Below are 14,012 nucleotides of genomic sequence, written 5' to 3' on the forward strand. Positions count from 1 at the left end.
CGTTCGACGTGCGCCGCCAGCTCGCTCAGCTGCACCGAGCGGCCGCAGCCGCGGGGGCGGTAGTCGCACTGGATGCGCAGCTTCTGGACGAGGCTGCGCAGAGGTAGCACCCGGTACAGCTCGCCGGGCGCCAGGGGCCGGCACTGCAGCGGGCACCTGCGCCGCCGCGCCGCCCAGGGCAGCAGACAGCGGGCGCAGAAGACATGCCCGCACGGCGTGCACAGGGGCTCCTCCAGCACCTGGCCGCACAATCTGCACTGGAAATCTGGGTCCACCGATTCGGCGAAGCGCTCCAGGGCAAAGCCCATGGTGGGGATGGGGGAGAAGGGGGCACGAATGCGGGGTCCACCTTCTCCGAGCCCCCTGTCTCCCCCGAGCTACCACAGGGACGGTGCTCTTAGCTGTGATGGTTCGTCGGAAGGGAGAGGAACGGGTGAGGGGGAGTGATCTCAGAGTTTGTTTGGCTTGAAGTTTTCTGGCTCCGACTAGGTCCCCTGATTCTGCCGTATTGACACGAATAGACGCCACCACCAGGGGATCCCCCTCTCCCCAGTTCCCCCAGCTCCTTCTCCTCTTCCCTCTCCCCGCTCCGCCAATCTACATAGTCCTTTGCTGTTCGCTGCTCTGCAGTTTATATTACTTTAAATGTTGTCAGAGGGGAGCTGAGGTCGGATTACAGCTATCCGCTGGAAAGCTGTGGACCCCTTTGTCCAAACAGTGAACTTCAGCAGTCCTTGGATAGAGCTGGCACGGCACAGTGCAGGCGTTGAGAAAGAAGTCAACTCCACCAGAATGGAAGGTCTCTCCGGAGGAGCGGGACCGTTGTCGGGGTTTCCGCTGTCTTCATCGCCAGGCATTCCAGTCGTTCTTCAATAAATGTGTTTGAGGTCGATGAGCTTCTGTTCTTTCAAATCCACAACGAAATCATCCGCTAAGTGACTGCGGCCGAAGGAAATCACTCTGAATATCTACAGAGCCAGGCTTCTTAAATCACAATCCAGAAATCAGGTGAGTGTAAGAGAGGCGGGATGTTGACTGACAACAAAGGCCGGGAAAAGGCCAGGTGCTCACCTTAGGACAACTCCCGCTTAGCGAGAACTTGAATCGCCATTCAAGATCCTCTGCAGCACGAGGACGCTAGGATTCTGTTACCAGGCAGTCTGACTCCAAGTTCAAGCACCACACCATCCGTCTTGTCTTCTACTTCCACAAGCATTTTACCACTGGGAACAGGAATGTGATCATTTGGGCACCTGAAAAGGAGGATTAAAGGAAAAGATTATGAAAGAAAGCAGTGAAATAACAGAAATAAAATTTATGACCAGTTCCCCCTACTTACCTTGAAAATACAGTTTAGATCCAAACTGCCCCCTTCCTCCAGTTTGACTCTTCAAAGTGTGTAGCAAGCAGGCCTTACAGGACACATGGAGTAAGGAAACCCTTTGGCCTTCCTGCCCCAGCTTCCTTCACCATCTTCTGAACCTTAGGAATGCAGAGCAATTCTGTTGCCAGGATAACACCACTTACTGCCATTTATCCTGAAGTTACTTCCACATAACTTAGGATGAACTTCCTAAAGTAGTCCCTGATTGACTCCTCACTGTTCCCAGAAAATTATGTACTTGAAATAGTGCCAAAATGTATCAGTTGAAACACATGAAAGAGGCTCCAGACTTTGTCCTTTAAATCCTTGACACCAACTAAAGAATTAGCAAAGGCTAATTGTAGAGGTTAATAATTTTCTGAGCCATTTGAAAGAGGAGACTTCATTAGAGTAGTTCAGTAGCAAGTGAGGATCCTGAGGTGGGTTGCCAAATATATGATATGTTTTTAAACTTGTTTCAAAACAAGATTATTTTATATGTACAGTCACAATATATGATATACAGTATACGATAAAGTAACATTTGGCACAGTGCTCTACATTCCTCTCCCTCTTGGCCAAGTAAATAAACAATGAATTCACTGAATAAATAAGAAATCATTTAACAGCATGAACATATTCTTGGGAATTGGGTGAATTCTGAAAAGCAGAATGTTATAAAATGTATTCAAATAATTCTGAGCAAGAGGCATCTATTCCATCTTTTAAGCTATTGAAAAAGCTGTGACTTATAGCTGTGACTTTATAGATAGGGCTTGGCAATTATTGTTTTACAATAGAAACAGTGGCAAAGGGAACTTTTTAAAAAAAGTGAATGTGAACAGATGGAATCTAAAAATATTCTAGAAATATACTAGAAAATGAGACTTGCAGTTACTTGAAAAGAAAGAAATAAAACAATGGTTACATAATGCACTTGGTCCATCCATGCAATTCATACAACAAAAGTTAGAAACGTGAACAGGTTATGGTATGAGTTTTTCCAGGTTATATAATGTTTTGATTGCTAAAGGGAAGATGGATGTCAAAGACCGTGTCCACAGAGAATAACAAGTTAAAAAATGAGAACATGTAAAGTGAAGCCAAGTAACAAAGTAGGCCAAAAGTGAACTTGGGAAAACCTTTTAATTTTGAGAACATGCAAGCTTGAGTCTTTCCAAAAGAGTTCAGTACCAGGAGAAAAACAGTACAAGTTAAACCCTAAAGTAATGGACACACTTAACATGAACCCCATGGATTCTTCCCATCTGAAAATGTTGCAACATAATAAAGGTGTGACATCAGTTGAGCCAAATAGTCTGATTTCACTTCACAGACTGCAAAAAATTATTCCATATATAAGAAAAATAAGAAAAGCTTGGGCGAGCTAGAAACATGAAGCTGAATTAGACTGAGGTAATTAGCTGAGGTAAGCAAAGGAAGCATTTGGAATAAATTTAAAATAGAGTATGCACAATATTTCAGCAAAACTGATCCAGTAATATTTAAATGTCTTTTGGCAAATGAGACAAATTAGTGCCTTGCATCATTAGTTTGTGCATATCCTTATGTTTTCAGCATCATAATTTTCTTTTAAGAGTGGCTGGTTAGTGAAGTCTGCAGGCTGAATAGCAATATTGTAGGAAGAACTGAAAGATGAGCCATTGTCTTCCTTCTTGTCTAGGTATCCTGTTGGCTGTAGCCAAGACCATGCCTGTCTTTTTCCTCTTAAGATTTCTTTCAGACTGAACTTGAGAATATGAATGGCCAACTGAGAGACAAGGGGAAGACAATACATACACCTGGTTTGTCACTAAGCCAGGGGCTCTGTTGTTGATTCAAAATGTCTTTAAATAGTTGATATTTGGTTGGGTATTTTCAGCTTAAGAAATAGTTTTTCCTTCAATTCACTGTCAGGAATCATATTCCTGAAAGCAGATTAAAAAATTAACTTGCTATATTCTTTGGGTCAATTTCTAGACCAGTAATGAAAACTAAAGTATGCCCATAGATGTTTTGAGTGAAAAGAGGCAGGGTTCCAACTCAGTTCTGAATCATCCTTACTTTCAGGGATGAATAGGGAATCAGAGAGTTACTTATTGTTCAAGTCAAATGTTAAAAGACCTAATACTGAAATACTATATTCCAAGACTCACAAATGATGAATGGAGATGTGAAAAATAAGGAAGAGATATTTCCCACTCCATGTGAAGATAATACTTTAAACCAACTCATTTGTGATTTTTGTCATGTTGTCTCATGAATTTGATTAAGAATTGTGAAATCAGGAAACCTGAAGAAATTTTTTCAAAGAAAAAATTAAATAAGTCATTTATTTCATATGTTTATATAGAATAATTTATTATTTTAACACAAGAGTAAATTTTTACATCTTCTATTATAAGAACTGGAAATCCCATTATTTCTATTTTCTTTTCTCTGACTCTCTAGTCATTTATCATTAATTAATTTCATGGTCTATAATCAAATACATTTTCCCAAATTTATGGATAGAGGAGCCTGGTGGACTATAGTCCCTGGGGTGCAAGAGTCGGACATGACTTAGTGACTGAACAACAAAATAAAACTATATAATATTATTCTGATAGAAAAGACAAAAATACCCAGCTGCTCTATATTTATCAGTATTAATGAAACTAAAATTCATTTTTGTTCTTGATAGTTTTGCAGCATAATCTAGATCAAGATTGTATCTAGTAGCATAAATAAATATGTTCATAAAGCATAAGATAATATAAAGGTCAATGTAGGGAAAGAGCAAATTAGCCAAGATGGCAGTGGTGAGGCTTTCATTCCTGCCCCATGTTTCTTAAATGCATGGTTATATAACAGCTGTGATCGCTTATAGCATTGCACATGCACATCACAATGTACCTACTTGGCCACGGGCCACTTTTGTTCTATAAGCATATATAAGCTCTACCTCAAAAAGCCCTTGTGGCTGCATTATTGCTGTGTCCTCTGGGTCAACCACGAAAGGAGAGCATACAGAGTGTCTGCTGCTATGGCCGGCATACCCACCATTAGAGAATAAACATGTCTGCAGTTCCTATGACTCCTTGAGTTTTCTTCCAGCTTCCCCTCTCCCGTCTTGCCTAGCCTGGGTTCAGCAAATAGTGGGCACAGCGAGGAACAGCAAGACTGTCAACTTGAGACTAGTTAAAAATTCCAAACTTGATAAAGCGAGAGATGTTTTAAAGTTGAATTTTTGAAAGTCCATTTAAAACAAGGTAGGTATTTTTAGAAGATATGTGGGTTACATACTATGCCAGATGAGAGACACTCTGTGATATATTTTACTCATTGGTAAATAGAGAATTGATTACACTCAGAGAACATAGAACTGTGTAAGTCTTTACAATCCCTTTCTTTAGGAGTTATTTGCTATTATCTTGCTTTTGGGCTACCTTTAGCAAAATAGCTAGAAGCAACATCGTGACAGTACAGATTGCCATTTTTAAGAGGAATAAAGTGATATGAACAAAGTTATTATGCATTCCAAATACAGTAAAAGATTTATGGTAATTGTGCAATCTCTGTGGGAATAACTTGTCAGACAAAGTGAAATGGAGAATTTGAAGAAAAGCAATCAATCTAGACAGCATATTAAAAAGCATAGACATTACTTTGCCAACGAAGGTCCATCTGGTCAAAGCTTTGGTTTTTCCAGTAGTCATGTATGGATGTAAGAGTTGGACTATAAATAAGTCTGAGCACAGAAGAATTGATGCATTTGAACTGTGGTGTTGTAAGACTCTTGAGAGTCCCTTAAAATGCAAGGAGATCCAACCAGTCCATCCTAAAGGAAATCAGTCCTGAATATTCATTGGAAGGACTGATGCTGAGGCTGAAACTCCACTATTTTGGCCACCTGATGTGAAGAACTGACTCATTTGAAAAGACCCTGATGCTGGGAATGATTGAAGGCAGGAGGAGAAGGGGGTGATAGAGGATGAGAAGGCTGGATGGTATCACCAACTCAGTGGACATGAGTTTGAGTAAACTCCAGGATTTGGTGATGGACAGGATGCTGCAGTCCATGGGGTCACAAAAAATCAGACACTGACTCTGCAACTGAACTGAATCAATTAAACATTTTGGTAACTTTCAATTCCCTTACGGTCTGACTTTCTAAAGTCACTGAGACATTACTTAAAGTAACATTATTAACCTGTTTAAGAGAGGTCAATTGTGAGAGATTGCTCTTAAATAAGATAGTAATGTTACCTTTATATAATGTTCATGGGGTTCTCAAGGCAAGAATACTGAAGTGGTTTGCCATTCCTTTCTCCACTGGACCACGTTTTGTCAGCCATTAAACTAAAGACATTTGCTCCTTGAAAAGAAAAGCTATGAGGAACCTAGACAGCATATTAAAAAGCAGAGACATTACTTTGCCAGCAAAAGTCCATCTAGTCAAAACTATGGTTTTTCTAGGAGTCATGTATGGATGTAAGAGTTGGACCATAAAGGAAGCTGAGTCGCCAAAGAACTGATGCTTTTGAACTGTGGTGTTGGAGAAGACTCTTGACAGTCCCTTGCACAGCAAGGAGATTGAATCAGTCTATCCTAAAGGAAATCCATCCTGAATATTCTTTGGAAGGATTGATACTGAAGTTGAAGCTCCAATATTTTGGCTACCTGATACGAAGAACTGACTCATTTGAAAAGACACTAACACCGGGAATGATTGAAGGCAGGAGGAGAAGGGGGTGAAAGAGGATGAGATGGTTGGATGGCATCACCGACTCAATGAATATGAGTTTAAGCAAGCTCCAGGAGTTTGCTCAAGGACAGGGAGGCCTGACATGCTGCAGTGCATGGGGTCACAAAGAGTGAGACATGACTGAGAGACTGAACTGAACTGAACGTTACCTTAAGTGAGAGGTGCTTTGTATAGGAAAATATATTAAATCCTTTATTTGATTTACCTTGATTTTCTGTGCTGTATCTCTGTGGATCACAGTTGCTGATAAAGAGGGAAGTTATTAAAAACAACTATAAGAGCCAATATGTAATAACTCTACTATGTGAAGGCAATCTTTACATGCACACTCTCAATCAATTCTCTCAATGACCATTTTGGGCAGATACTATTATTACTCCTACAATTTACCCAAGTTTACAAAAAAAGTGGCAGAACCAGGAATTAAACCAAAATCTGCCTCATTAAAGAACTTTCACTCTTAAATACTACACTGTAACATCATTTTTTTTTTCACACCTTGACTGCTGAGTTATTTTAGAATAAAATGTGCATATCAAATCTCATTGCAAATTGAAGTGATAAATATATATATTTGAATCCCACTGTTCAACGGCTACCATTTTTTTGCTGTCCTTTAAGGAGAGAACATCTACGTTCATACTTATTAGATGCCTTGGAGTAATTAGTGAATGAGAATATTTATGTTATTAATTGTTATGTGTAATGCTAACATGGTTATATTTTAGATCAATTTGTCCCATATAACTGGTCTCAAATTGTCTCAAAGGCAAAGGAGAAAAGGAAAGATAAACTTATCTGAATGCAGAATTCCAAAGAATAGCAACGAGAGATAAAGACTTCCTGAAGAACAATTCAAAGAAATAGAGGAAAGTAACAGAATGGGAAAGACTAGAGATCTCTTCAAAAAAATTAGAGATACCAAGGGAACATTTCATGCCAAGAAGGGCACAATAAAGGACAGAAACGGTATGAACCTAACAGGAGCTGAAGATATTAAGAAGAGGTGGCAAGAATACACAGAAGAACTATACAAAAAAGATCTCAATGACTCAGGTAACCACCATGGTCTGATCACTCACCTAGAGCCAGACATCCTGGAGTTTAAAGTCAATGGGCTTTAGGAAGCATCACTATGAACAAAGCTAGTGGAGGTGATGGAATTCCAGTTGAGCTATTTCAAATCCTAAAAGATGATACTGTGAAAGTGCTGCACTCAGTATGTCAGCAAATTTGGAAAACTCAGCAGTGGCTACAGGACTGGAAATGGTCAGTTTTCATTCCATTCCCAAAGAAAGGCAACGCCAAAGTATGTTCAAACTACCACACAATTGTACTCATTTCACAGGCTAGCAACGTAATGCTCAAAATTCTCCAAGCTAGACTTGAATAGTACATGAACTGAGAACTACCAGATATAAAAGCTGGATTTAGAAAAGGCAGAGGAACCAGAGATCAAATTGCCAACATCCATTGGATCATAGAAAAATCAAGAGAATTCCAGAAAAACATCTACTTCTGCTTAATTTACTATCCTAAAGCCTATGTGTAGATCACAACAATCTGTAGAAAATTCTTAAAGAGATGGGAATACCAGATCACCTTACCTGCCTCCTGAGAAACCTGTATGCAGGTCAACAAGCAGCAGTTAGAAATGGACATGAAACTACAGACTGGTTCCAAATTGGGAAAGGAGTACATCAAGGCTGTATATTGTCACCCTGCTTATTTAACTTTTATGCAGGATACATCATGTGAAATGCCAGGCTGGATGAGGCACAAGCTGGAAACAAGATTTCCAGGAGAAATATCAATAACCTCAGATACGCAGATGACACAACCCTTATGGCAGAAAGCAAAGAGGAACTAAAGAGCTTCTTGATGAAAGTGAATGAGGAGAGTGAAAAAGCTGGTTTAAAACTCAGCATTCAAAAAATGAGGATCAATACATCCAGTCCCATCACTTCATGGCAAATAGAAGGGGAAACAATGGAAACAGTGACAGACTTTATTTTCTTAGGCCCCAAAATCACTGAAGATGGTGACTGCAGCCATGAAATTTAAAAATGCCTGCTCCTTGGAATAAAAGCTATGACCAACCTAGACTGCATATTAAAAAGCAGAGACATTACTTTGCCAACAAAAGTCTATATAGTCAAAGTGAAAGTGAAAGTCGCTCAGTCATGTCTGACCTTTTGCAACCCCATGGTCTATACAGTCCATGGATTTCTCCAAGCCAGAATACTGGAGTGGGTAGCCTTTCCCTTCTCCAGGGAATCTTTCCCCTGGAGATCAAACCCAGGTCTCCCACATAGCAGGCGGATTCTTTACCAGCTGAGTCAAGAGGGAAGCCCAAGATTCCCGACCCAGGAATTGAACCCGAGTCTCCTGCATTGCAGGCAGATTCTATACCAACTGAGCTAGGAGGGAAGCCCCTGTATAGTCAAAGGTATGGTTTTACTAGTAGTTCTGTATGGATGTGAAATTTGAACTATAAAGGAGGCTGAATGCCAAAGGACTGGTGCTTTTGAACTGTGATGTTGGAGAAGACTCTTGAGAGTCCCTTGGACTGCAAGAAAATGAAGCCAGTCAATTCTAAAGGAAATCAATCCTGAATATTCATTGGAAGGACTGATGGTGAAGCTTAATATTTTGGCCACCTGATATGAAGAGTTGACTGATTTGAAAAGACCCTGATGTTGGGAAAGATTGAAGGCAGGAGGAAAAGGGGACGACAGAGGATGAGATGGTTGGATGGCATCACCAACTCAATGGACACTGGTTTGGGTGAACTCTGGGATTGGTGATGGACAGGGAGGCCTGGCGTGCTGTGGTTGATGGGGTTGCAAAGAGTCGGACACGGTTAAGTGACTGAACTGACTGAACTGAAGAGAAGAAGGGGATGAAAAAGGATGAAATGGTTGGATGACATCACCAATTCAATGGAGATGAGTTTGAGCAAGCTCTGTGAGATGGTGAAGGAGAGGGAAGCCTGGTGTGCTGCAGTCCATGGGGTCACAAATAGTCGGACGCGACTGAGTAACTGAATGACAACAGCAATACTAATGTGGTTATATTTTAAATCACTTTGTCCCATATAACTAGTCTCAAATACCTGGGGGTTTTCTATATAATAATCCAATTGTCTCAGTTCTTCAAACCCTGGCTTAATTAATCAGTTATTATATATATTGACTGAACTGTAATTTTCTGTTTAGTTTTTCATTAAAAATTTTCTGTAACTTAGTATCTTCTAATTGTTTCTCCACAAAGTCATACGCTTTTGAGATATGGTAAGTTCAATTTTATAAATTTGTTGCTTAGTGAATGCCAGCAAATTATTTTGTGGAATTTCATCTTTGTTTTTTACCACTTGTTATAATAAATTCCATGGACAGGAAACCTGGCGGGCTGCAGTCGAAAGGATCACAAATAGTCAGAGGTGACTGAGCATGCACATCCACTTGTTATAATGATACAGGAGCTAGAGCTTAAAACTAATATTATTAAGTATAGTTTGAAAGCACTAAGGAAATGTTAGATGTCACTAATTATATTTACCCTCATTTACAATTGTTCCCCTTTATCTGAGATTTTGCTTTGTATGATTTCAGTTTCCTATAGTCAACTTCAGTTTGAAAATATTTGATGGAAAATTTCAGAAATAAACAGTAATTCATAGATTATAAATTGCACAACATTCTGAGTAGTGCCATTATACTCAATCCTACTCAGGATCCACAACCATCAACATGATCATGGCTTGATAATTTAGAATTAGTGGAAACAGATCACCCCCCATCTGAAGGACCATCAGAAGGTCAATAGCAGCCTACTGCTGTCACAATTCCTGTGTCATTCACCTCACTGCATCACATCATGCAGTCATGTAATTTTATCCCGTACATCACAAAAAGAAAGATGAGTGCAAGATATTTTGAGAGACAACATTCACATAACTTTCATTTTATTTTATTTATTTTTTATTTTATTATTTATTTATTTATTATAGTATACAGCATTGTCATAGTTGTTCTATTTTAAGTTACTGTTGCTAATCTCTTACTGTGCCTAATTTATAAATTCAAACTTATAGTAGATATGTATGTATAGAAAATCAAGATTGCCAGGAGAAATAACAAAACCTCAGATATGCAGATGACATCACCCTTATGGCAGAAAGTGAAGAAGAACTAAAGAGCCTCTTGATGAAAGTGAAAGAGGAGAGTGGAAAAGTTGGCTTAAAGCTCAACAGTCAGAAAACTAAGATTATGGCATCTGGTCCCATCACTTCATGGGAAATAGATGGGGTAACAGTGGAAACAGTGTCAGACTTTATTTTTTTTGGGCTCCAAAATCACTGAAGATGGTGATTGCAGCCATGAAATTAAAAGACACTTACTCCTTGGAAGGAAAGGTATGATCAACCTAGCTAGCATATTGAAAAGCAGAGACATCACTTTGTCAACAAAGGTCCATCTAGTCAAAGCTGTGATTTTTCCAGTGGTCATGTATGGATGTGACAGTTGGACTGTGAAGAAAGCTGAGAACTGAAAAATTGCTGCTTTTGAACTGTGGTGTTGGAGAAGACTCTTGAGAGTCCCTTGGACTGCAAGGAGATCCAACCAGTCCATCCTAAAGGAGAGCAGTCCTGGGTGTTCATTGGAAGGAATGATGCTAAAGCTGAAACTCCAATACTTTGGCCACCTCATGCAAAGAATTGACTCATTGGAAAAGACCCTGATGCTGGGAGGGATTAGGGACAGGAGTAGAAGGGGACGACAGAGGATGAGATGGCTGGATGGCATCACTGACTCGATGGATGTGAGTTTGGGTGAACTCCGGGAGTTGGGATGGACAGGGAGGCCTGGCGTGCTGTGATTCATGGGGTTGCAAAGAGTTGGACACGACTGAGTGACTGAACTGAACTGAAGGCTGTCCTAGTAAACTACCACACACTAGGTGCTTGGAGGGCCTTGCTCCATCTGAAGTCTTTAGGAGAGAGTTCTTCCTTTCTTTTTCAAGCATTTGATGACTTCAGGCATTCCTAGACATGTGGTTGCATCAGTCCAATCTCTACCTCCATGGTCACCTCACTGATCTCCTCTGGCTTTCCTCATGTATCTCTTATAGGGCCACTTGGAATTGTAATTAGGGCCAATCCAGGCATTCTAGATGGCCTTATCTTAAAATCTTTAATTCAGTTTCATCTGCAAAGACTTTCCAAATCAGATCATATTCACAAGCTCTGGGTGATAGGATGTGGATCTAAATTTTTTATGAGCCACTATTCAACCCACCATGCCACCTATTTTCAAAGCATGGTTCTGCCATTTCCTGTGCGTGTCTGCAGCCAAGTTATTTAATTCCCCTGTGCTGTAGTATATTCATCTGTAACACTGGGAGGGACATGAGGTGAATGAGTATGCCTGTAAAGTGAATTATTGTTCTTTTTATGTAAACATTCATTATAAATGAGTTATGAGAAGAGATGCGGACATGTTTCTAATGGAATGAAGTGACTTTTAAGGGCCAGATATTACTAAAATACACTTTTATTCTTTGCAATAGTTTATTTCAACCTCTTATATTATCTCTGATGGTGCCCGGACTCTGTGATTGACCATAGTAAAACATTCCAAAGGCAGTATGGTTATATGCAAGTAAAAGTATGTTTTGTTTTTTTTTTTGTATCTTTTGTGATTTGAAAAGCATTATTATAAAATCCTTCCTTCCCAAAAAGTGTTCCCTAACAGACAGATAATTCAAGAATTACAATTCATTTTTCTTTATTTTTAAAAAAATTAGAGCACCATCAACAGGATTATCCAGTAAATATTCCCAGGAGAGGAAAAGAGAATAGGCAAAACCTATTCATAAAGAGACATAATATTTATAAACATTTAATAATTTGTATCCCAATCTAAATCTGACTTCTACCATTTAATATATACAATATGGTTTATTATCTAAGGAAAGGCAAGAGAAAATTATACCTAGAAAAGAGATTCAAGACTGACTTTCCTGTAACCTTAAAAAGGTAATATTCTTAAAAAACAGGATTTGTGTAGAAAGAAAAATTCTTTCTTAAAATTCTCAAATTTTTTGTATCAGGAGAAGCACTGAAGGATGTGGACCACAGAGGTATAGCCATCACATGTATGGAGAACTCAGGATATGATAGAAGCTCAGTGCCCACATAATATTTTCATAGAGAGAAGAAAGGGCAAAGAGACAGAAGAGGATGATGTGGTCACCATATGGACCCTTTGAGACTCAGCAGGACCCTGTAGGGCTCTTGAGCATGAAGGCCTTTCTGTGTCCCCTATTTCTTGTTTGTAGAGAATTGGCTTCAGTCTCCATGACCTGCCCTGAGTACCAAAGGAGAGGTTCAAACTGTCATTGATCAGGGAAGGAAGGATATGCAGAGATAAGTGAGGAGCAGTCAAGAAGCCATAATGTAGCCTTGGAACAATATAGTGGTACCTCCTCAAAGGATACATATAAAAATATCTTAGCGCTTTTCTGCAGAATTAAATCCCCAGTAAATGGAAGATGTTAACTATTTGATGAAATATTCTTTATTCCAGAGAGAAGGTCACAGTTTGATAACCTCCAGAACCACAGAAACACATCAGAGGGAGCTGGCTCCAAATGGCAAAGTTAAAGGATATGAGCTAAGTCCTTCTTACAAAACAAACAAACAAACAAAATCACAACTAACCATTGAACAACGATCATAAAAAAAAAAAATCTGGAACCTACCACAATATAAAAAAAAAGAAGATACCCTATATCTAAAGACAAAGAAGAAATCACAAAAAGATGGTAGGAGGAGCACACTCACAATAAAATCAAATCCCATATCTATGAGGTGGGTGGCCCAGAAACTGAAAAATAATTATACCACAGGAGTGAAAATCTTGAGTCACACATCAGACTTCCCAACCTGGAAGTTTTGCAATGGGAGGAGGAACTGCCAGAGTATGTGGCTTTATAGATCAGAAAGATTTGATCATGGGAATTCCACAGTGCTGAGGGAAACAGAACCCTGACTCTTGAGGGGGTACTCACAATTTCTTGTGTACACCAGTAGTCAGTGAAAAACAAACAAACAAACAAACAAAAACCCAGTGACCTCATAAGGGACTGGGCCAGACCTACTTGCTAGTATTAGAGGGTCTGCTGCAGAGGTCGGGGGTGGCTGTGATTCACAGGGACAAAGACACTGGTAGAGGCAGTTCTGGGAAATGCTGCTTGGTGTGAAGATTCCTGAAAGCTGCAATTTCCTCCCTAACAGCCTATAGGCTCCAATGCTAGGTCACCTTAGGCAAAATAACCAACAGAGTGGGAACACAGCTCCACTGGTCAGCAGATAGCCTGTTTAAAGTCTTTCTGAGCATGGCCCTGCCCACCTAAGGGAAAAAGCCCACCTCTACCCACCAGCAAGCAGGAACCAGTCCCTCCAACCAGGAAGCCGGCACAAACCTCTTAGATAGTCTAATCCACCAGAGGGCAGAGAGCAGAAGCAAGATGAGCTACAATCCTACAGCCAGTGGAAAGGAAACTGCAGTTACAGAAAGTCATACAAAATGGGATGGCAGAGGCGTATGTCCCAGAAGAAGGACAAAGCTAAAATCTTAGAAGAACAACCTAGTGAAATGGATATAGGCAATGTAGTGCAAAGAGAATTCAGAGTAAAGATAGTGAAGATGATCCAAGATCTAAGAAAAAGAATGAAGGCACATATACAGAAGATACAAAAAAATGTTTTAACAAGACCTAGAAGAACTAAAGAACAAGTAAAGAGAGATAGAAAAATATAATAAATAGAAAGGGAAAAAAACACTAAGAAATAATTAATAGCAGAATAACTGAGGCAGAAGAATGGGTAAGTGAGCT

The 14,012-nt window shown here is 39.8% G+C and overlaps 1 protein-coding gene across 1 annotated transcript in view; it reads right to left on the minus strand.

The window, feature by feature from the left end:
* PDZRN4 (PDZ domain containing ring finger 4) overlaps positions 1-568 on the minus strand; it is a 431,600-nt gene extending 431,032 nt beyond the window's left edge. Inside the window, exon 1 of the mRNA XM_010860771.1 lies at positions 9-568. Coding sequence (XP_010859073.1) covers positions 9-308 — 300 coding nt within the window. The 5' untranslated portion in view covers positions 309-568. The remainder of the gene's footprint in view (positions 1-8) is intronic.
* Between the last annotated feature and the right edge of the window lie 13,444 nt (positions 569-14,012).

The sequence above is a fragment of the Bison bison genome, unplaced genomic scaffold (assembly GCF_000754665.1).
Source record: "Bison bison bison isolate TAMUID 2011002044 unplaced genomic scaffold, Bison_UMD1.0 scf7180017864470, whole genome shotgun sequence".
NCBI classification, from domain to species: Eukaryota; Metazoa; Chordata; class Mammalia; order Artiodactyla; family Bovidae; genus Bison; species Bison bison.